The sequence below is a fragment of the Brachyistius frenatus genome, unplaced genomic scaffold, assembly GCF_029030835.1.
Source record: "Brachyistius frenatus isolate BFR_SWC_R1_liver_20210118 unplaced genomic scaffold, ASM2903083v1 Contig_247, whole genome shotgun sequence".
In the NCBI taxonomy this organism is placed as follows: Eukaryota; Metazoa; Chordata; class Actinopteri; family Embiotocidae; genus Brachyistius; species Brachyistius frenatus.
In genome coordinates this window covers 295,001-319,188 of record NW_027210846.1, presented here as the reverse complement: position 1 = coordinate 319,188, position 24,188 = coordinate 295,001, and the positions used below count along the sequence as shown (strand labels likewise).

Sequence of the window (24,188 nt, the reverse complement as noted above, 5' to 3'; positions counted from 1 at the left end):
TTCAGTCGAGTTCCTGATGTGTGCCGTGAAGTGGCGGATTTAAGATTAGCTTCAAGAAAAGAAGAAAAAACAAGAAACGGTGCACATCGGTTTGGTGAAATTTAAACTACACTACAATTTAGCTAAATTGTAAACACACACACACACAAAAAAAAAAAAAACGTATAAATGAATCCTAATTGAAACTCATTCATTTTGTCAATTTCCATTTAAAAAAAAAAAATTGTTTTACATAATACTGTGCAGCAACACACACACACACACACACACACACACACACACACACACACACACACACACACACACACACACACACACACACACACACACACACACACACACACACACACACGTATATAAAGCAGTGCTAATGTATCTTAACAGATGTGTGTTACCTTGAGCCTTGAGGTAGTGATATACAAAAATACAAGTGCAATACATCAAGTCCCTCTGTTAGCATTGTGCAACACACACACACACACACACACACACACACACACACACACACACACACACACACACACACACACACACCCAACCAACCAATCGTGGTCCTCTCTTCTTGCTTTGTGCATTTTGTTGCGTCTTCCATCCCCATTGTCTTCCCCCCCTCCCTCCCCGTCACCCTTGTGATGCCTGTGAAGTGCAGATAGAAAAACAGTCAATGACATGAAATCTCCCACACGGACGACGATCTTTTAACCGAGTGTGTATTTCTGAGCTTCGGCATCGCATTGGGAGTCGCAGGTCCGAAGCGTCTTGTTTCTCTAGAAGATAAATAACCCTGCAAGTGTGTGGAAAAAAAAAAAAAAATAAAATCCAAAACGCACACGCAGCTCGTCACCGCTCACCTTCATTGCGCAGGTGAGGCCCTTGTAGCCTCTCCGGCAGTGGCAGTAGTCGGGCAGCACGCACCTCCCCCCGTTGAGGCAGCGCCGCTTACAGATCGCTGGGGAGAAGGAAAAAAGAAAGAAAGAAAAGTGCAGCGTGTTCAATTCACGGTCGGTAAAAGTCAGAAAAAACGTAAAGTCCGTTTCTCTTCAGACGTTAAAATTTCAGGTAAAAATAACAAAAAAAAAAAAGCGGTCGAACGTTCAAGTGATAAACAGAAAGACTGGAATGTAACGGGGGACGCTCACGCGTTTGACACTGGAGACCCTCCCAGCCGACGGGACAGTGGCAGGTGTTCGGTCCCACGCACTCGCCTCCGTTTTTGCACTTTTGCAGGCAGACGGCTGCAACGAGAACAGAGAGGGGGAGGAGGAACATTGAACGCAGCCTGCAGCAGCTGGAAACTGTTTTTGTTGTTGTTTGTTTGTTTGTTTTATATCACAAAATCCCAAACTGGAGGAAAAGTGAATGTAGATAGTAAGAGTTGTCTCACCGCGACACCATCTGATTATATCTTTTATCATGAATGAGAGTCAACCGGATGTATTTCTGTTTTATTTTGTTATTTAGCATCTTCTCAAAATGTGGCGCGGGAGGGCGGGGGAGGAGGGAGGAGGGAGGGGGGAATCTGCATTTTTACTATTTTCTGACATTTTAAATCGACAAAAATGGATCGACAGCCGCGCTCATACAAACCCCCGTTTCTAAAAAAAAAAACATTTGGGACGCTGTATGAGACGGAAGTAAAAAGCAGAACGTGACGATTTGCAAATCACGTTGTTTTCTATTGAAAATAGACCAAAGAAATGTTGTTGTTTTTTTTTTTTGGAAAACATTTTGAATTTGACGCCAAAAACAAAAGAGGGGAAAAAAAACAACAACAAAAAAAAAACGTGTGTGTGTGTGTGTTAGCTTCAAGTGCGTCTTGCCTTCCTTCATTTGATGCATTTTATTGTTGAAACAGGACGTTTCGGATGGATTAAATAAAAATAATGAAAAATGATGCATTTTTCCACATTAATATAAATGAAAATAAAAAAGGTCGCATGTTTGTATCGATGCGTAGATAAATATGCGTCACTCACGTATGTTGCACCTCTTCCCCCTCCATCCCGACGCGCAGGAGCACGTGTTGGGTCCGACGCACTTCCCCCTGTTCATGCACATCGGCTCGCACACGCCTGGAACGCAGGTCACCGTCGTTTTATTTTAAAAAAAAAATAATAATAATAATAATTTAAAATGGCGGCATCTCTTTAAAGCAGTGAGGAAAACTAATTGCTTTTTTTTTTTTTTTTTTTTTTTGGACGTCACTCACTCTTCTGACACCTTTTGCCGGTGCGGCCTTCGGGGCAGGAGCACACGTTGTTCCTCCTGCACTGACCTCCGTTCTTACAGGGAGGACTGCACACGGCTGGAGGGGGGACGACAACAACAACAACAACAACAACAACAACAACAAGCACGTTCAACGGGGGAGGATTTTTAAAGACGAGACGTCGTCAACCTGACGAACGCAAGAAATACGACTTCTGTGTGCAAAAAAAAAAAGATAAAGTCACATTTCTGACCTGATGTGGTACATTTACATCAATAACTCACCTCTGGCCGAATCCATCCGACATCGTCATTAACGTCGTGGCGCTGTTTTTAAATTGAATTTATTTTTTTAATATTTATACTGCTTCTATTTTTTTTTTTTTTTTTTTGCTTTTGCTGAATCTTCCACGCTGCTTTGCTGAATCTTCCACGCTGCCGTAACGGAAATATTTCCCCTTGCGAGATCAATAAAGTATATCTGTGTATCTATCTATCTATCTATCTATCTATCTATCTATCTATCTATCTATCTATCTATCTATCTATCTATCTATCTATCTGTCTGTCTGTCTGTCTGTTTATCTGTTTATCTGTCTGTCTGTCTGCCTGTCTGTTTATCTGTCTGTCTGTCTGTTTATCTGTCAGTCTGTCTGTTTATCTGTCTGCCTGTCTGTTTATCTGTCTGTTTATCTGTCTGTCTGCCTGTCTGTTTATCTGTCTGTTTATCTGTCTGTCTGTCGACGGGACCGACTGAAACTCAAGACTCATGAACTTCTTCGAGCTTTTTGCAGCATTTTAAAACTAACAGACCCGACATTTAATTAACATTAATCGACCGATAGGAGACAAACTATCCGTTTTAAATTCAGCTTCAGCCACCAAACAACTTTCAACGTATCAGAAAGGGGGAGGAAACTAAATAGTACTTAATTAGTAACCGGTCACGCGAAAAACAGGACTTGAAGAGCGTTCGGTCCAATTCGTCTGCGAAAGATCTCGTCTCACCGATTTGACACTGAGAGCCGTAGAAACCGGAGGGACAAGCGCAGACGTCGGGCTTCACGCAGCTTCCTCCGTTCAGACAGACGGGCGTACAGACAGCTGCGGGGCGGCATGAAGGTACAAAACGTTTAGAGGCAGCATCCCGTCGCCACTTTTCTTTTTAAGTTATCGTACGTGACCGATCAAAAAGCTGCACGTTTCAAGAAATATGATGCAAATGTAAAAAAAAAAAAATAATAATAATAATAATAATTCTACATTGCTATGGCAACGGAGACGGGGGGGGGGGAGGGGAAGGGCGGGGGGGTACCTGAGTTACACGTCGGTCCGTACCAGCCCGGTTTGCATTCGCAGACGTCCGGAGAAACACACTCGCCGCCGTTCTCACAGTGTCTGTTGCAAACCACTGGGAGAGAAGAACAAAAACAAAAAACACATTAAGGACCGATCAAAAAAAGGAAAAACAAAAAAACTACAGACATCGAATCAACTGGATCCTAAAAAAAAACAAAAAAAAAACATCGACTAACAGATTGAAACTCCCCCACAGTGCCGATTGGATGAAATCTCTCCACCTGGTTTTTGTCTCTCTCTCTCTCTACTTTCGGAAACAAACAAACAAACAAACAAAAAAAGATCAAAATGTGCCGATCGGGCGTATCGGTTTACCCGCTGACGCTCGCAGACTCAAATTCATAGTCAAGAGCTTCATTTGTAATCCCGCTAACTTTAATACAAAATGGAAACACGTCATGTTAAGTTTTTTTCAACCAATTCAAAAAGTGCCGAAGTGGCCCCCCTCACTGATTTCACACCGGGGTCCCACGTAGCCGTAGGAGCAGGTGCACAGGTTTCGGGCCAGGCAGGTGCCTCCGTGCCGACACGGCGGCTCGCAGCTCGCTGCGCACAAAAGACACACCCGTCAGTGCGGTCTGACTTCGGAAAACGTCGTCGTTTGGGGTCCGTCGGGTGTCGGGTTGGGATTTACCTTCCTCGCAGGACGGCCCGCCGTAGCCGGCCGGACACTCGCACACGTCGGGTTTCACGCACCTCCCCTGGTTCTTACAGTCGGGTCGACACACGGCTGGAAACAAAAATACAAATAAATAATTAGACGCTGAGGTGATGATGATTTATAATTACGTCCGCCCACCACCCCCCACCACCACCATCACCACCACCACCACAGGCCGATGTGCTCTCACCGATGCGGCAGCTGTAGCCGGCGTAGCCCTCCCTGCAGGTGCAGGTGTTGGGCAGCGAGCACTCCATGTTCCTGCCGCACGGATACCGGCACACAGCTGGAAGGAAGAAAAAACAACAACAACAACAACAAAACACACGCGGGATCGTTTTTTTTTTTTTTTTTTTTAACTGTAATAAAACTTGATGATGAGCCACGTGTGAACATGTTAAGAAATATCAAGTCATCAGGTCACTGAACAGATTCGGTCGTTTCGCTTAGACACGTTGCGTCGGCCCTTTTATTTTGATTTGATTTAATGCTGTTTAAATGCAGCTTATATAAAAAGTTACGTCGACAAAAAACAACATGTAGTTTGATGATGATGAAGGTGTTTGTAAATTAGGCAAGAGATGAAAATAAGGTTGTATAAAAGTGATGATACGGAGGAATACCCCTCCAGCTGCGTCACATATGACAAATATGCCGTTTCCATTCTGCCCGGCAACAGCCAAAGTAGTTGCTATGGTTTCAATATAAGTTGAGATCAGAATCGTACATTTTTACATTGTAAACTACCATACAAACATTATTATGTCAAAGATGTGTGTCATTTTTGTAAAATAAAATAATAACTGTTCAAACCAAATTCTGCCGTGACTGAATTTACCTTTTTTTTTTATTTACCCTTTTTTTTTTTGCTGTTTCATGTATTTTTAAATATCTATTTTGATATTATCGCGTTTTTCTATCATAATAATGCATCAGTTTAATCATTAATGGAGAAAAAAAAATACGCATAACTGAATTAATTAAACTATCTTTAGATCAGTAGTTAAATATTTTTGATAAAAATTTTTTTAAAAAAAGGTGCATTTTGTCAACTTCAGCTCACTAAAACAACTAAATATTTCTGGGCCTTCGTTACCTCTACAGGTGACTCCGTCGCCGGCGTATCCGTACGGGCAGCGGCCGCACCTGAAGGACCCGGAGACGGCGGGCTCACAGGGAACGCCGGGGAAGCAGGGCGAGTCGGCGCAGGTCGCGCGGTGAGCCGGCGACGCCCATCGGACCCCCGCGGAGAGGTCGGGGGTCAGCGTCGCCCCCCGGTGGGCGGTGGAGACGAACACTCGGGCGGCGGTTTCGTTCCGAGGCGTCGCTGTGGTCTTCCCGTCGGAGGAAAGAACTCTCCTCGTACCGTCGGGTCTCATCCTCCTGTCGGCGGGTCGTCTGGGTGAGGAAGAGGAGGAGGAAGAGGAAGGGAGAGCTTTTTCTCTGCTGGAATCGGATTTGGTGACGTGAGTATGACCGTCAGCTCCCGCGGCGACCGTCATCTGACCTGTAAGACACTGGAAGTTAGAGGATACGACTTAAAAAAAAACAACAACACACACACACAAAAAAAAAAAAAAAAGCGTCTCGGCTTCGCTCACCCGTTGCCGTGCACGTGTGTCCGTTTCCGTGGAGACCGGGAGGGCAGGGCGCGCAAACGAAGCCCGCGGAAACGTGGGCGCTCTCGAAACAGCGGAGCCCCGGGCGACACGGACCCCCGGAGCACGGAGACGGCGGTTTGGGCCTCGGCGACACCTGCGGGACTCTCGCCGGCGTCTTCGCCGCTCTGACCGGAGAGTCTGCGTTACCTTAGAAACGGGAAAAAAAAAAAAAAAAAAAAAAGGGACGGGAGCCACCCTTCGGAATTTGCCACAGAAACGAATCGACGCGCTGAAAGCCTTGAAAAACAACAACAACAACAACAACAAAACAACAACAACTCTCCGCCGCCGCCGAAGCCGAATCGGCGTCATTTGACAAATTCGGCACGCGGATGACTTACGCTTGCAGTTCCTGCCGTCGCCGCCGAACCCCGGCGGGCACGACGCGCACACGAAGGAGCCCATCGTGTTGTTACAGCCGACTCCGGGGAAACACGGCTCGGAGACGCACTCGTCTACGTCTTCTCTGCACGTACGACCTTGGGAAAGACGAGCAGAAGAACAGGAATTTCCCGTTTTTGTTTCGAAGCCCCGCGGCCGCCGGCGAGGCTCAACGAGGGCTCGAAGGTCCCGTCGAGCTCGGCCGGTTTAAAAAAAAAAACAAAAAAAACAAAGCGAGCGGGCCGCTCACTGACCCGTCGTCCCCGGCGGGCAGACGCAGGAGAAGGAGTTGCGTCCGTCGGTGCAGCGGCCGAGTCGGCAGGGGTTCGGCTTGCAGTCGTCGACGTCCACCTCGCACCTCGAGCCTCCGAATCCGTCGGGACACGAGCACACGTACTCGCCGCGGCCGGCCGGGACGTTCGGGTCGGGGACGCACGGGGCGCCGTTCAGACACTCGCAGGAGCGCACGGACATCTGGGACAAAATACATTTATAAAAAGAGGGATCGCAGTTCCACCAGTAAAAAAATAAATAAAAGGAATATTTAAAAATATAGAAAAGAAATGAGACAGATCAAACGCATGAAATTAAACACAAATGGAGTTCAAATATAAAATAAGCAATACGCGTTTTAAAGTTGCGGTAGTTCAAAGAGAGCTTTAAGAGTAACTAGTCAAAGGCGAACGTAAAGAGATTTTATGTTTTGAATAATGAATCAATATTGAACACAAGTCTTCAAGTTCAAATACTTATGTGAATGCAAATCCAGTTTCTGGTGACACACACTATCTGCACTGTGTAACGCAGAGTTGCGAGCTTGTCGCCCTCTAGTGGGACGAAGCCGCAAAGACGCGACAGCGGAACCTTTTTTTTTTTTTTTTTTTCACTGCACATCAGGAAAAAGCGTGTTAGTGACGGCGGCTGCGTTGGTTCCCCCTTCGAGGAGGCTCAGCTGTTCTGCGAACGCTTTGGCTCACTGTGGGACTTTTCTCCTCTGAACGTCTGTTGCTTCTTTTTGGTTCCTCGAAAATAAAAATTCCCTCCCCGCTCTCCTCCCGAAAGGAATAAATGGTTGAACTGCGGCAGAGGAGCTGCTGAGTGAAGGTAGGAATAGGCGACGCCAAAACAAACCAAAGAAATTAACTTATGTGTTGTTGGGATTTTTTTGCCAAGAAAAAAAAAAAAAAAAAAATAAGTTGTATTAATGTAATTAATTGTATTAATGTTAAAAAAAATATATATATATATAGTCTAAAAAAAAAAAACATAAGTACAACAGATCCGACTCTTTCTTCTGTTTGCCGTTGAAAACAAATAAAAGGTGTGAATTCCAAGAATGAGCCTCTAAACCTGCCCTCAGTTATATAATTAATAAATGTTGGAAAATTTTTTTGTTTTATTATTATTTATCGCCCCCCGCCCCCGTCGTGACCCCTCGGCGCCTCACCTCCAGGGAGGCTGCCGTCTCGCCGTCGCAGCCGTCGGTCACGGTGAACCGGAAGACGTGAGCGGGTTCGGCGTGTTCGGCGGCGGCCGTCCACGTCAGCAGGCCGGACGCGGACAGCGACGCGCCTTCGGGACCCGACAGCAGCGCGAACGCGACCGCCGAGCCTTCGGGGTCTCGAGCTCGCAGCCGGTAGACGAAGCTCTCGCCCTGGAAGGACCGCAGGCGGAGCGGCGCCGGCGGCTGCATCACCGGGGGCTCGTTCTCTGACGGGAAATTTAAAAAAAAGCGACATTTTTTTTTTTTTTTGCTCTTCTGCAGCAACAAAAGAATGAGAATATTTGACGTAAGAACCGGTCCATGATATGAGCGCGTCAGATTTATTAGAGGAACAGTTTGGTGTTCATTATAAGCTTATTGCAGATCAAATCTGTGCAGGGCGATAAGTTGCAAGGAAATCCCCCAAAAAGACAAATCATGGCATGAAAATCAATGAGTGACATTAGGACATTTCTACTGTGTCAAACTACTGTATATTGTCATATTTGTCAGTTTTAGTATTTGTTTTTTAAGAAGAGTTTGTTGTCGTTACGTCTACTTCGCTTTGGGCCTTTTAACATGCATATCGCTCTATTGTATATTTTAACTCTACAATGTATTTCAATTCACGTTTTGTCTTGAATTTTATGCATTTGATCTGTTCTTATGCATTTATATTCCTTTTCTGTTTTCAAATGTTTCGTTGCATCTTTTTTTTAAATTTTTTTATTGTGAAACACGTTCTGCCCGTAGAGCACTTTGAGTTCCCTTTATGAAAAGGCCCCCATGTAAATAAAGTTTATTACTATTATGATTATTATTATTATTATTTAAATGAATGACAATTTAAGAGCAGATTAAGAGTTTAAAGGTACGTACTGTCTGGCGTGGACCAGGCGTGTTTGGACGAGTCCGGCCGGCAGGTGAGGCAGCGGCTGCCGGGACTGAACTCCCCTTCAGCGTAACACAGACCGCCGATGCTGCAGGTTTTCTCCTGCGAAGACAATATAAATGAAAAAAAACTCCATAATTTTATTTCACGTTGAAACGAATCAACCTTTCCGTTAACGTCAAATGTTTTTTTTTTTGTTGTTGTTTTTTTTCTCCTCCTCGTCCAAAACGACATCCTCCGTTAAAGCGTCGGAGGAGAAAACGGGCGTTTTTGTTATAAATTCATTGGTTTCCCTGCGTTTAAACGTTAAATCGCGCAGCAGAACAATTTTTCCCATTTGTGTGCCGAAGGTTCCCGATCCGGCAGAAAAAAAAACGTGGTAGGAAAAAAAAAAAAAAAAATATATATATATATATATACAATTCAATATAAAGTTGAGTTTAGAAATATATATCATTAAACATTCTGGGTTTTTTCATCATTTATTTCTCTCAAACCGATACAGAGAATTTAATTTAACGTAATAACTGCAATATTATCATTAAATACTCTAAAATACAAAAAACAATAACCTGGGAGTCATTTTTTTTAATTTTAATCAATTCACTTTGTAGTGGAGCTGAAATTTAAATCATTGACAATGAACTGTCGAGAATTTGTTCGGCAATTTGTTTTCCCACGTGCGTTAAATGAAACTGAGGAAGGCGTCTCACCTTCAGCGTGCACAGGACTTCGGCGTCGCGGCTGCAGACCTGACAGGCTCCGTCGTACAGAGTCAGTATCTTGGCGTTGCTGTAACCGTAGCCGTCGTTGGAAACCTGGAAAAATCGGCAGAAAGCTCGGTCACCGTCGGGTCGCTGAGACAAAGGCATTGAACAAATAAACATTTAGTAATTCATATTTACAATGCGCTGCCATGACGGTAATTTACTCCTCGGGTGAAACGTCTCGTGTTCTTTTTTTATTTTTCCTGAAATCTAACCGTTGTGAAAAACGGTATTTCCTCCAGGCTTTGTGTTTGGTTTCAGGCACTTTGGCAGTCGTGTGATCCAGCTAATCTTTTGATTTATTTCTTTTGACACCACCGAGTCAATTTTTCTTTCTAAACCAAGTTAAAAAAAAAAAACTAACAAAAAAAAAAAAGAACAAAAACTCCAGCTGCACTCCGCGGACTCTTTTTTCAAACCGTCGCATCTCGTCCGCTTCCAGCGCAGATTTACCGTCGGGAGCGTTCTGAGATTTGTAAACGTCTCGGTAAATGAAAATAGAGTTTGATGTATATTTTTGGAGGAGAAACCGGGGAGGAATCAGCGAGAGGTAAAACAAGAGGAACAGAAGCTGAAAGAGACTCGGTTATGAACCGGACGGGAAAGGACTCGGCGGGACTTTCGCTGAATCGGCCGCAGACGTGACTAACTTTAATCTGCCAGCGGGCCAGCGCCGCTTCCGGGTCGCCGGCGCCGGCGGGAGTCCGGCCGTCCTTCGGGGGGAGCTGGCACTCCAGAGCCGTCGCATCCAGGAAGGTGGCCGGGACCAACCGAGGCTCGTCCAGAACCCACTCCCCGTCCGCAAACTGGACCAACGGGGAGACACGCGAAGAGAGGAAGGTGGGTGACGAAGATGACGACGAGACGGAGGGAAGGATCAAACGTGGACAAAAGAGAGCGGTAAAGAGATGAAAGTTAGTGACCTCAACTTGGTGCAAGTGCAAAACAAAAATCAAGAAAAATCCGCTTGAATCTGGTCTGAGGAGAGCAGCGAGAACGACGCAGGATATGAACGATTGCTCCGATGGGATTAAATACCAAACTGAAAGATGTTGCGGTTCAATATGTTTAGATTCGAAATAGATCAACTTTAATTTCAGCTCTTTAAAACCAACTGTACGCCGTCACGGCTGAACATACCGGAATATTTAGCAGCTGACGGCAAGTCGACCATAGACGGTAGATATTAAAAAAAAAAAAAAAAAGAAAAAGAAAAGTACCTTTTCTTTCACAAACTCGCACTTGAGCTCGTAGGAGTCCCTGAAGCCCTGACCGGACACCCGGACGGCGGAGCAGTCGCCCCGACGGACGTCGCACAGACCCTCCTTCTCCAGCTCGGCGATCTCCGGGATCTGGTCTTCACCGCGTCGGCAGGAGTGACGAGAGACGAGCGTTAGGCCGAACAAAACTTCTCGCAGCCGTGAGCGTGTCGCTCGTTTCTGCTGTTTGAGTGCAGGTCAATTAGAAACGTGTATATTTGATTTTTGTGTGCAGCAGCGCCCCCTACTGGGCACACATCAGCAGTAGCTTCCACGTCGTTGCCGTGGACACCAGTTGGCTGAGTTTTTTTTTTTTTTTTTTTTCGTGATTCTTCTTGACATCGCAGGCACAAGATGTATTTTGTGTGTGTTTTCTTTGGCTTGAAGTTACGTTTAAAAGTGGCTCAATAAGGTAATCAGCGTAGCTGACTCAGCATTTTTTTCGTTACTTAATGCGATAAGCATTGTTCGATACTGATTTGCATTTTTCTTCTCTGTTGCAGTTTTTTTTTTTTTAAGCTGAGCTGGTTTTATTTATCTACTGAATTACATTTCTAGCCAGTTGACATTATTAAAGACGTGTCCAGGATAAGTGGCGTGTTCGTGTTCGGTGTGTTACCGGACAGCGCGCTGCAGTCATACGACCCAAAGCCCGGGAAGCAGGCGCAGCCCCACTCGGAGCACTGGCCGTTCCCGTTGCACAGGTTCGGACACTTGAGGACGGCGAGGACGTCCCGGTGCTCCTCGTCTCTCCGCCCCTCCTCCACCAGCCTCCTCTCGCACTCGTTCTCCAGCAGCGGCAACGTCGCGTTCAGCCACGACAGCTCGTCCTTCAGCTGCAGGTCGGCGACGCACATCGCCACCGCGTGGCCGACCATCACGTCTCCGAGCAGGCGCCCGCAGCCCGTCGCCACGCCGGAGTTCGCCACGGCCTGCCGGCACCGAGCCCGGGCCCGGCGCTCGGTGAGGCCGGACGGCGCGGGCCACGTCGGGGCGGAGTCCCGCCGAGCCGCCGGTTCGTGGTCCTCTGGGAAAAAGTAGGCGAAGCCCTCCAGGTCGGACTGGCTGAGGCTTTGGTGCGAACCTCCGGAGGCGCCGGACGGAAACCGTCTCCGGCGCGGCTTTCGGCCGGAGCGACCCGGAGGCGACGGCGGCGGCGGCGGCGGCGGCGGCTGTCTTTGGTTGTCGTCGAGCAGCTCCACCGAGCTGATGTACTCCGCCGTGACGTCCAGAGTCGGGATGACGCCGGGGGAGTGCACGCTGGCGTGCTCGGAGCAGGCGGAGTCGGAGGAGGTCGCCGGTCGAAACCGGGCTCTCGGAGACGAGGTGCGAGGCTCCGCCTGACAGGTGCAGTGCTTGCGGGGGCTCGGCGGGCTCAGACGGGACGGCACGGCGTCGAACAGGCTGCTGCCCGGAGGGAGTCTGACAGAGGAAAAGATGCCAACTGAATTAAGGCAAAAACGGTCTCCGCATGGCCACGCTAATCTGACCGGCCTGATATCACGTCAGAGCTCGTGATACACCCATCGGTCCACTAGAGGATAGCGTGTCAGTGTCACGCTTTGCGTCGCCTGAAGCGTGAAAAGTACACGCACGTACTGACAAGAGTCGAGGAAAAAAAAAGGTCATTTAAGGAAGTACAAAAGAGCTAATGGCAAAACAGCGAGGCAGGTTGGAGATACAAGGAATTGTTTGTGCCTATCTCTAACCACCTTTTTATTTTTATTTTTATCAAGGCGAGGCAAAATGTGACACTTAGTTTTTCAATTTTGGATAAAGCATCGGGATTTCCTCTTTTTTGTTGTTTTTACGTAGCTAGTTTATAAGTTACAGGTATCGCAACTCCTTTGGGAACATCGTTCGACCGAAACCTCCCTCGCTCTAAAAAAAAAAAAAACACTGACCTCCACTCAGAGATAAAAGCCTGCAGATCCTCCAGTCTGGCGCCCCCTGCTGAGTGGAAGTCGTTGTCCGACCGTCCGTCGTAGGTCCCGCACAGACCCTCGGTGTGACTCCGGTCCGAACCGGGGGCCCTCAGCGTCAGGCTCATCCCCCAGTCGGACACGTCGGCACGAACGAACGCCCCGGACGAGAAGGTCATCTGCAAAAAAAGGTCAAAGATTCAAATTCAAAATGCAGATGAGAGAATATCTCAATTAAAAAAGGAAAAGAAACTAGCTTTCATTTTAAAACCTCATCATAAAACATGATAGCGACTCGTGATTCAACTCGTGACTTAATGAAACATTTTGGTAACGTCTTTCACCTCTAAAACGATCATCTACATTTGTTATAATTTATTGTAATAATAATAATAATAATAATAGCACCTTTCATACAAGAAATGCAGCTCAAAGATCTTCACAGCGAGAGAATTACATGCAGTGTTTCACATAAAAACAGATATAAAGGAACATTTAAAGATATTATTAAAAAAAAAAAAAATATGCATGAGAACAGAAAAAAATGCATAAAATTAAACGTGCATTTTCAAAGTCCAAGAAATGAACTTTAAAAAAAAAAAAAAACTCTAGAAACCGAGTTACTCGCCGTGACTTTGCGTCCCCGGTAGGACTCGGTGATCCGGACGCCGCTCCCGCTCAGGTCTCGGTTCTTGACGGACAGGCGAGGCTCGGTTTCGCCCGCCTCCCCGTCGCACATGTCGAAGGCGACGACGTCGCCGCCGTCCCTCGCCGCGAAGCCGCAGGCGCACGAGGCCTCGTGCGTCACGCCGCCGCACTCCCGCTGCCGCACGTGGACCTCGAACGGCCAGCGGCGGCTCCTGTAGAGCACGAAGGTGCCGACCTGGTAGTTGTCGTAGCGACTGGAAGGAGAAACCGCCCGCGCAAGAATTATTGATACGACCATTCAAATGCAAAATGGGGTCACGGAAGACGAGAGCGAAGTACCGGCCGTCGAACGTGATGACGTGGGGGTCGGTGAAGGAGTAGCAGTACGCCGAGGGGACGTCCTCCACCGTCACCTGGAGACGAGACCTCGTTTTATTTACCTCTTCGAATCAAAATATGGAGATCGCACAACAGGTACGGCGGTGCTTGAAACTTTCGCCGCTCACAGATACGTAATATTTTGATGGTTTTTCCATCTATAGTAAAACATTTTATTTTTGTCTTGTTTGTTCATTTGAAGTTCTCTTTCAGGACTTTCGGTGTGACAATTCGATGATGTTTCGGGGTCATAAATGCAGCTTTGAAAACAACAAAAGTCATAAAAAAAAAGAGAAAAGAAAAGAAAGGACATTGCGGTTAAGTGGGAATGCTACGATATGTAAAAGACCTGAAAATCATAGATAACTCAAGAACGACTTGATATTTAAACACCTCACTCATCAGTAAAGTTTCCCGCCTTGACGTGCGTTTACCTCGACGGGTTCCGGCGAGTATCCGTTCCACAGGAAGTCGCTCGAGACGACGGGTTTAACCGAGATCCGAGTCGTCCTTTCACCGTCTCTCACGAAGTCCGTGACGGCGCCGAAGTGGATCAGAGCCCGGCTGCAGACGCCGTCCCCGCAGGGGCCCCGGGACAGGTCCGCCACGCAGGAGGACAGAAACACGTCCGCACCCGTCGAGGCATCGTCTGGAACAACAACGAAGAAGAAGTTCATTTCGTTTGCGCGCCGATAAAACAGAAAAAAACAAAAAGAACACCCAAAATCTGAAACCGTCATCATATCCTGTAATGCAGCAACCGAGTCGTCATATTTTAGATCCTTTTGCAGGTTGTTCATCTTCATAAAACTCGAATTAAAATTGAAAAAAGCCCGAATCTGTCTTCCTTTGTCCAAAAATAAAGAAACCAAATCGCCTCGAGGAGCACGAACCGTCTTAAAAGTGCTCCTGGAGAGCGACGCCGACGACTGTAGGTCCTTCGCAGCTGCGATAACGAGTTAATAACGGCGCGTCTTTGTGGACGTCCTCACCTGGACCGCTCGTGCCGAGCTGCAGCGACAGAGCGCACGGCCCGGCGGGAGAGGACGACCCCTCCGGACACGGGACGGGAATCGTGCTCTCAACCAGCAGCTCGTACAGTCGCCCGTCCTCCGGCACGCTGCTCAACTCCGCTCTCAGCTGCACAATACGACGTTCACAAGAAGACAGAACCCTCTTAATGTACACGTTAAATGAAGCATTTGTTTGTTTGTTTTGGTCACGTGACCATCAAGTGAGTCAAATGACGTATGATCCCTTTTGTTACGCAATATTTCTGCAGCCAGATGTTCAGAGCTTGGGAATGAAAACCAAAAAAAATAATAATCATGCATGATGCTTGAAAGTCTGTCAGTTTCCATTCGTGCCAGTTTGATTATCGTCCGCTCGTTATTTATTTTTATTTTTTTTCTCTCTTTTTTTCCTGTTTTACACGGACAGAAAAAAAAATGGATTCAGAAAAAAATACAGACAACAGATCATTAAAAAACAGAATTGGCAATTCTCTTTTCATCCGTGGCAGGTAGACGGTCGTACGCGACGCCGGGACCGTCGCGTACCTTAATCCCGGCAAAGAACTCCTGACTTTCCGCCGAAGGACTCCGGACGCCGGGCGAGTCCAAGAAGAAACTGGAGCTGGAGCAGCAGATCTGAGAAAAACGACATTAACACCCGGATCGTGCAAACGGATCTTACGTGTAGTTGCGCCTCGATATTCTACAACATATGTCGCACCTTGTCCCCCAGACGCAGGTTGAAGCCGTCCAGCTCGATGAAGGCGGAGGTCTGGATGGTGGTCTCCCGTTTGAGCTCCTCCTTGCTGCCCCCGGGCGAGAGGCGGGACCAGGCCACCACGAAGCCCAGCGAGCCGTTGGAGCCGCTCTCGAAGCTGCACTTCAGGTGGACGGCGTTCCCCGTCGCCTCGACGACGATCGCCGGCACGGACGGAGTCGGAGGCTGCTCGACTGAGAAATGACGGGTTAAGATTTATTGGGGGTGTGTGGGGGCATATTTACGGTTCTCCGAATGTTAAGATAAATATAAAAATGAACGTGGTAACACCATCGGAGGGCACAAAAAGGCGTGCAGGCGGTTCTATCGACATCGTTTCGATAATAACACGTTCTACTATTTCATGCGGGTTTGACATTTCGTTTTCTGCGTACTTTGTTGAAATGACGACGTTTTTGGGGGCTCGCGGTTTATATCCATTGCTGTCAGAGAAAATGAATTCTCTCTTCTGCTTCGACATGTGTGAATGCCATGTGCATGGCTGAAGGCTGCTGCTTATTTCTATTCCAGGTGGGTTTAAATGACAGACTAACAATCACATCTGTCCTAAAAACTATTATTTAGGAGCCCGTGTGAACACCAAAAAGTAATTTTTGTTTTGCTCCCTGGAATCGTTCCTCTTTTTTTCTTCCTGGCTTAATGCAACAAAAAAAAAATAAAGGCAGCACAAATTATGAAGTGAAAAGTAGCTTCAGCTGTGGAATATGAATTCATTCATGAGCAATTCTCCCCAGATCGCCTCAAAATAATATTCAGCGAGGCTCGTTTCGTCCGAATTTAAAATAGAAAAAACGAGCTGAGGAATAACGTGAATCCCATTTATTCAAACCCAGTTAATGAACACGTTCAGAAATTGTTCATCTATCTCTAATTACCCACCCCGCCTCCCCCCGGCCCCCTTCCCCTCCTTTCTTTCCACCTCTGTCAGGCTTCCTAAAAAACACGCCCTAGCATTATTCACGACCGGGCCGAGGGCCGTCGCCATGGAGACGGGGCCGGGAGGGGGTGGGGGTGGGGGGGCACACATGCTCAGCTCATTAAGAGGAGCACTGAAGGGGGGCCCGACGGTGCATTCCTGTCCACATAGCAACTCCTCCGAGCCTCCCCGATTGTTTTGGCGTTTGACCAAACGCGAGGAGACAAACCGCGGGCCGTAAACAGCGGCGGGGCGGGGCGGGGCGAAGGGTGGTGGGTGGGTGGGTGGGTGGGTGGGAGGGGGGGGGTCCTTACTCCGACAGGCTCCGCCCACGGTCGCCTCGTCGGGGCCGCAGGTCGGCGACGGCGTGGGCAACGTGTCCGACGTCTCTGTTAACACAGATAAGAAGTACGCCGTCAAATAGTTTACACATCTAACGCGAGACGCGGTTGCTGCACGATTTCCATTTTTTTTAAATTTATTTTTTACTATTTCTGTAATGTATTCATACGAGCGATCCCACTGTACGTCCACGCGGCCCGCACGCACTCACCCTGAGCGCAGTACCCCATGCATCCCTGCGTGGGCTGCAGCAGGTAAACGTAGAAGTCCCCGCAGTTGCGGACGGTGACGGGGATGCGGAACATGCAGCAGTCTCTGCTGCCGGCGCTCGGGAGGAACTGCCAGGCGGCGCACGCCGTCAACTGCCGGACCTCCAGCGGCGCCGGCAGCGACTCGCCCGCACCCAGAGACAGCCACACCGGAGCCTGAGTCCCACAGTGGTTCACCTGGGTGGTTGGAAAACAGACTCGTGTTAGGTGGTCCATTTTAAAATATGACCGAATATTAATCAAAGTTCTGATACTGAATCCACCAGATGACTGAAAAAAGGCGTCAAATGTGTCAATCATGACGTCGCCGCCCCCCCCTCCACCCGCCACACTCCCCTCCCCTTCACAAATATGTAGACACACACACACACACACAACAGTGTGTGTCCGCTTATATGCTGATCTCTTTATTGTATCGCGGATTGCAAATTTATAATTGATTCGTTTATGTTCGAAATTACATAGAAACGTAAGAAAACGTATCGTATTGTACGACGCGATTCGAAAACGCTGACGTTATTGATGAGCTCAAACTGTAATCGGTGAGGTCGCGAGAGGTCATCAGGTCCGAATCGCCCGATGACTGAGAAACACCGTTAAAAAGCAGGACCGTTGGGACTGAAGTTTCTAAATCTGTGCCAACAGTAATAATAAATTAAAATTGGACAATCTTTCTGTACAAGAATTTCTGGCAAAAAAAAAACGTGACCGGATCTCCTACGTGTGAAAGTAATTGTTTTGACATTGAACCGCACAGTAGCAGCGTTTGTTTTTGTTTATTACCATTTTTTAAAACGTTTTTTTTTTTTTTTTGGACATTTTTAAAAGGGGCCCAGAACCGTTTTAGATTGTTGGGTTTCATTTTTTTTTTTTTTTTGCACGATTGCAGACACTATTTTCCATTTTATTTCTGCAGAAGATGTAAAAAAAAAAAAACCAATTGGTATCATATTTTACAGAGAACAAATCGCTCACCTCCACACACTCGGTGGGCATGCTGGCCGGTTTGTCGAAAATCTGAAACTGGTACCAGCCCGGAGCGAGGGAGTGGTCGCAGATGAAGTCCTGCAGGGCCGACTGCTGCAGCCAGCTGGAGCTGAAGGTGGTGCTGCGGTAGGGGTTCTGGAGGACCGAGTGGCCGCCCGCCGCACATTCTGGAGGAAGAAGCACTGCAGAGCGAAAGTCGAGAGAGAGAGACAGAAAGCGTGAGCGCCCGAAAATAAACCTATTAATGGACACGTGTCGAATCGGGACGAGAAATCGGATTCTGCCGACTGCGGCCGCCGGCGCCGAAACCGGCGATTTTGGGCAGTACTGGCGCGGCCGAACCAAATATCAAAATATTTGCCAGTTGGGAGAGGGCCGATCGATCTCCACAGCGTCTCTGGGAGCAAAAACCTCTCGTTTTAAACATCGGTACTAGAAAAGGAATAAAAACAACAACAACAACAACATGAATGGAACCGCCGCGCCAGTAAAGCACGACTGCATATTTAGGCCGTTGTAGGTTTAAAAGATTCTGGATGAGGAGAAAAAAAAAAAAAAAAAAACTTTTCAGGGATTAAATTTCAGATTAGAGTCGTTAATTTACGAGAACAAAAAAAAAAAAACAACCTGGGATACGGCGAGGCTTTACGTTTAGGAGGAGGGGCCTGTAGAAGCTAAAGCACGACCGCGAAGAGCGAGCGAGCTGATAAAGTCAAAGAAGAGAATTGAAAAAGACGCCGGGCCGCGAAGCCAGAAGAAGCGGACTCTTGCCCTCCGTGAACTGCGGCGAAGTTTTTCCCCGACCGCGACCCGAGAGGTCAAAGCGAAAGGTGAGATCCTGACTTGACGCTGATAGGGACGACAGGGAGCTGTCCCAGTGGTGGAGGGTGGGGGGGGGGGAAGGGGAGGGGATGGGGGGGCGACCCGCCGCATCCTCCATGCTCAACACCTGCTCACTTCAGTCCTCGTCACCTGAACGGGAACATCGGTAGAGACCCACATCCTGTCCGCCTTGTCAGAGGAGGGTGTGGGGAGGAGAAGGGGTGGTGGTGGTGGTGGTGGGGAGGGGGGGGGCACCAGGAGCCGAAAGGGGCCCCATTAAAAGGGAGTGAACTGTATGGTCCCGGCAGCGGGTGCAGTTAACACCGACCATGAGACTGGGAGGCATGTGGCCACGGACGACAGCTACATGATGGACGGAGGGCGAGACAGATAAAAAAAATAAAAAAAACAACAACAATAAAAAACTACTGAATCTTTTGAGCTCTTCAGTATACAGTGGGGGAGGGGGGGGGGGGTATGATATTCTGCTTCCAGTTTCCAGACATGACAACCAGAGAATAATCAAATTACGTGTCTGTCCATTTAGTTTGCGCATTTAGTTATTATTTAAAGAGTTAAGAGTCTTTTGTGTTTCTTTTTATAATAAAAAAAAAGGGGGGGGGGGGGGGATGAGGGGGTGAGCTTACCTGTTTGCGTGCGCATCGCGTTTGGCAGCAAAACCACAACGCAGTGAAGAAGTTTCCAAAGAGTTTCAAGTCTCATCGTCCCGCAGTGGCACAGCGCGCGCGCGCGCGCGCGACTATTTGGCGAACATATGCCAAACCAAAAGAGCGCGAGCACCGAGCGCGAGCACCGGTCGTCTCCCTTCGGCGCGGAACAACGGGGTTAAAAAAAAAAATAAAAAAAAAAATCACCCCCCCCCCCAAAAAAAAAAAAAAAAAAAAAAAAAAAACGCAGCAGGAGTTTAACACTTCCGGCTTATTAAAGTCACTTTGTTTGTTGGGACGACCGAAGAAGCTTTTGTCCGAGACGCCGGACTCGCGAGCGGCTGACCTGGGACTGCTGCGGGGCTGCAGCATCACAGTGTGTTAGGAGGGGCATCGGCGGCGCACAGTACCGACCCAAACCTCCAGACCGCCGCACATCTGCGCTGAGCCGCAGGAGGAGAACTAACGATGAAGGATTTTAAGATTCTGTCCTCAGCCGGAGGATTTTGAAACGTCGATCAATCTGCAGGTTAAAATCATTTAACTGACCAGCTGTTTCATCATGCAAAACATCAGGAAATAGTAAAAAAAAAAAATTGAGAGAGCACTTCCTGGAGCAGTTTTTTTTTTTTTCCGACCTATACTTCAAAACCTAAAAATATATAATTTACTATAATGTAGGACTGGGGGGGGGGGGGGACCAGCAAACTCTACCAGTTGGAAACATCACATATTACCTTTGTTTTGCTTCAAAACTAATTTAAACAATTATTTTTTTTGATTAAGTTCAGCTGAGTATTTAATTATTCAAATCATTTTTAAGTAGAAAAATGCTAAATCAAACATGAATAGTTGTGTTTGACGTGCATTTTTTTTTTTTTAATAGGCTTTAATGGTTTGATCCAAGTAACACTACAACAATCAATTATCAAAAATGAATCAGGATGTCCATAATGAAAGTCAATAAATCAAACTGTTCTTCAGCTTCACATTTCTTCCACATATATATATATATATATATGCAGATTAAGGTAACATTTCAAAAACACCTCACTATCCAAACTGAGGGAGTTCTACAAAAGCTAATTATCTTTATTAATCTAACTGTCATGGGTGCTGTGTTACTCATAGCCAACTGAAATCAACAAGCTGAATCAGATCTTGCCAGTAAATCTTTCTGCACCAGAGTTTGTTTTCCCTTTTTAAAAAGGAGGGGAAGGGGGGAAGAAGGAGGGGGGTGTTAGACCGATTATCTAATCATGAAGGTTCACTGCTGGCCAGCCAGTGATATTTCATTAGTCAGCACTGCAAAGCGCTAAAACAGATGGTCCACATACTCCATTTCTCGGGGAAACGGCCTCCGCCAACGAGTGGGATTTTTTTGGACAACTCAGATGTCACATTCACGTCTTTTCGTTTCTCAAACTGCTCGTTTCCATTCTCACGCTTTTACTGCAGCCGCGAAGTTTAGATATAGAGTTTCACTGGCAGGAGCTGACTGCAAAAAAAGAAAAGAAAAAGAAAAACAACCACCTTCAACTGATCTGCTCAGAGGAGGAAATATGAAACAGAGGAAGTGATAGCTCAATTCTAATTGTCAGTAAAAAAAAAAAAAAAAAAAAAAGGTCAACTCTGGAGGAGTTTTGAAAAAACTCTGGCAAAAAGAAGGATGATAGAATAAACAGGGATATAAAACATTTGTTGTTGTTTTATGCTATAATATAACGCTAATGAGCAACAAGAAGAGATGAGATGCTACAATGATGACAAAAAGTTGTCAAATCATTACTAACATTTTCGATTACAACCCAAACATCTGTTTCATCCATTCAAAACTGCCAAGACCAAAGATTTTTGTTTTGTTTATTTACAACAAAAAAATACTATTTTAGAAACTAGTACCAACAAACGACTGATACTTTTGGTTCAAAACGGACTCAAACGATGGATTGATTATGAACATAATCCATACAGATTTTCTATTTCAGTGTTTCAATTCCACAAAATATTTTCAAACTAATAGCAGTTTGCTCTCTATAATCTCTATAATCTCTGTAATCTCTATAATCGAATCTCTGAGGGAAAGAAGACAGTTTAAGTGAACTGTGAAGTTACAATAAAGTCAGCGAGGCCGTGTTCTGTGATTAATGATGAATAAACCTGCAGGGGACCGATGGGAATCTGATGGTGCCTGACTGTCTTGGTGAGACGGAGGAGTAATATAACCCCCCCAGCCCTCCCCTCCTCCCCCCCTCATAAATCTCCTGGACCCATCAACCTGGTGAGAGCCTGGAATAGCCATCAGGTAAAAATCCACTTACTTCCCGTCTGCTCGCTGCTCGTCTGACACAACCGGCGACTCCTGGATGGAAAAAAGAAAACCCAACATGAATCTACGTCAAGTAAAAACATAAACATGTACGACATGTACGAGTTTGTACCTTTCAAGTTTAATCCCAGTGTGTAAAAAGAAAGCGGTAGACAAACGGCGATGATTGCCTCGTTTAACAGTCGAATCTATAGGCGAGATAATTTGGTGCAATTTTCTCTCATTACAATCAAGTTGTTGAGACGGGGGAGAAACGGCAGCGCTGCAGTGTCCCCTGGGAAATGTGATATCGGCTAAATGATGTGGGGAATTCAAACTGTACATAATTACCTTGACCTATCCCCCACCGATGATTGCGCAACTTTAAAGTGTTTGAGAACATACAAGCAGAAAACCAGAGGGGAGGAGGGGGGGAGGAGGGGGAGTCAAACACGGAGCAATAAACGACACAAAATTTGTAGTAAAGCGGATAAAAATTAAAAAAAAATCCCCCCAAAAAAAGGAAATAACTCTGATTTATGGGCGTCGAAGGGTAAAAGGGCCTTTTAAGGCCTCAAAATCACCGGGACAAAGGAAGACCATACTGCCTTTGTCTGGACAACACTGTGTACAATCATTCCTCAGCTTGTGTCTTGGCTGACTGGAGCGTAATGTTTAGGTAAAAACAGAGATGGAAGAAGCTCTCGAAATGCTAATAAAGATTCCCATCAATCATCCAGGAGGTACAACGTGAAAGAGAAAGCTGAACCTCGAATTACCCGAAGACTGAAGTAAAAGTGTTCAGCATCATTCTGGGAAAGGAGACGCTGCGAGTAAAAGTCCCGTAGTACCAAACTGGATGAGTTTGTTTTTTTTTTTTTTTTACCACAAAAGCACATGAAATGTTAGTAAAGTTGATTCTGAGAGTCAGTAAAAAGTACTCAGAAAAGTGAAAACTGCGTAAAATGCTTTCAGTAAAGATGAATTGTGTACTATGGTGTAAAGGAGGGAGACAATAAAAAAAAATAAAAAAATTGGTAAGAAAAGGAGAAGAAAGGCCAAGATGGTGAACTCACCATGTACCAACATAAAGTCTAATAAACATAAAGGGAACCTATAAGTGAAGAAACAAGTACCTCAGATTTGAGCTTTGAGTCCAGTTATTGTTTTCTACTGCTGATAAATGTGTTTCACGATAACGTCACGTTGTTATGAATATCGTGAATGTAATTCACGACAAAGGGAGCTGCTTTGTGTTTGCTTATCGGCGAGGATAAGTGTGCCCCCCCCCTCCCTCCGACCCAGCTAACAAACACATTATTATTATTTGTGCCGTCGTCTTTACGATGAAATCCTTGTTTTGTGTTTTGTTTTGTTTTTTTTTTTGCTCCTTTGGATTGTGATGATTTCTACTTTTCAAAAAAAAAAAGTACACATTGCTCAGAGAAGTTGTGTGTTCGGCAGTTTTAAGGACTGGTTGGTTGTGCTATAAAAAGCAAACTATATATATATACAGAATATATATATCAGTGTCACAAATTCCTAATGAGAACTAATGAGCGATGCCATTTTATTCATTAGTTTACTTTGATTGACAGTAAAGTACTTCCTCTATCTGAGCCGAGATCAAAAGGAACCTTTTTTTTTTTTTTTTTTTGCCTCAGTGACAGATCTCAAAGAACAGTTAAAAAAACAAAAAAAACAACAGCAGACGGCGGTCCTGACAGAAGGAACCCTCAGCTACAGTTTGTTTTTCTTCATCCTCCGTGATTTATCTGCGGCACGTTTCCCTCCCGGCGTTAAAACAACGACGCAATTAGGGGCTCGTCGACCGGTGTCAGGGGAGGACGCCGGCGACGCTGAAAGGTCAAGGGGGTCAACGGCGGCATCTCGGGCCGTCGCGTCCGATGAAGGCTCTGATTGCGCGGCGGCTGTAAATGTCACCGGATACCACGGCGGGGAGTTTTTTTTTTTTGGTCTCAGACAACGACGGGTTCAGAGGTCGGACAGGAGCCTCCGACAGGCGGCTCCCGGCTTTACGGGGGCGGAGAGGTCAGGTCCCTTCGCGAGGCGCTCGCCGGGTCTCAGCTCAGGTTTCCTGCTCGCCTTCGCTCTCGTTGCGTTGTCAGCTGTCCGAGTCGGCGCGAAACGGCGTTGACTGCCGTGCGGACGGACGCCGCCGAGGACGGATCGAGTGTTTTTTTTACACTAAAGGGGATCTCCTTCACTTAACGTCTTCTTAAGTCACAACTCTGAAACTCCTGACGTCCCCCCGTCCTCCTGGCCGTAACCTCTCATTAAGAGACGCTATAAAACGATGGCTGAAGGTCTTTATGGACTTCTTTTCTTTCTTTTTTTTTTCCATTTTTGCAATTAAAGGCAATCGACCAATCACGTCGTGAGAAGGTGGAACGGACGTCACATCGCGACTGAAGAATCTATTCGAAGCTTTTTTTTTTTGTTGTT

General features: G+C 46.5%; 1 protein-coding gene across 1 annotated transcript; it reads right to left on the bottom strand.

The window, feature by feature from the left end:
* Positions 1-621: 621 nt before the first annotated feature.
* vwde (von Willebrand factor D and EGF domains) lies at positions 622-19,518 on the bottom strand. Its single transcript, XM_069720687.1, has 31 exons — positions 19,394-19,518; positions 17,913-18,106; positions 16,880-17,114; positions 16,641-16,715; positions 15,354-15,583; positions 15,179-15,268; positions 14,612-14,759; positions 14,054-14,268; positions 13,581-13,654; positions 13,222-13,495; positions 12,576-12,772; positions 11,291-12,093; positions 10,633-10,769; positions 10,063-10,218; positions 9,359-9,463; positions 8,633-8,747; positions 7,718-7,980; positions 6,525-6,744; positions 6,207-6,368; positions 5,830-6,012; positions 5,325-5,735; positions 4,419-4,514; positions 4,202-4,297; positions 4,018-4,113; positions 3,524-3,619; positions 3,217-3,312; positions 2,210-2,305; positions 1,977-2,072; positions 1,140-1,235; positions 831-949; positions 622-636 (listed from the first exon to the last, which is right to left on the bottom strand). Exons 1-31 carry the CDS (start codon positions 19,467-19,469, stop codon positions 622-624), a joined length of 5,265 nt encoding a protein of 1,754 aa, XP_069576788.1. The 5' UTR covers positions 19,470-19,518.
* Positions 19,519-24,188: the final 4,670 nt, after the last annotated feature.

Excerpts from the sequence above, each read along its gene's own strand:
- vwde (XM_069720687.1), bottom strand. The coding sequence starts at position 19,469 with ATGAGACTTGAAACTCTTTGGAAACTTCTTCACTGCGTTGTGGTTTTG. Across the intron at positions 8,748-9,358 it reads AAGTCCTGTGCACGCTGAAG|GAGAAAACCTGCAGCATCGG; the intron begins GTGAGACGCCTT and ends TTGTCTTCGCAG. Across the intron at positions 5,736-5,829 it reads ACACACGTGCACGGCAACGG|GTCAGATGACGGTCGCCGCG; the intron begins GTGAGCGAAGCC and ends AGTGTCTTACAG.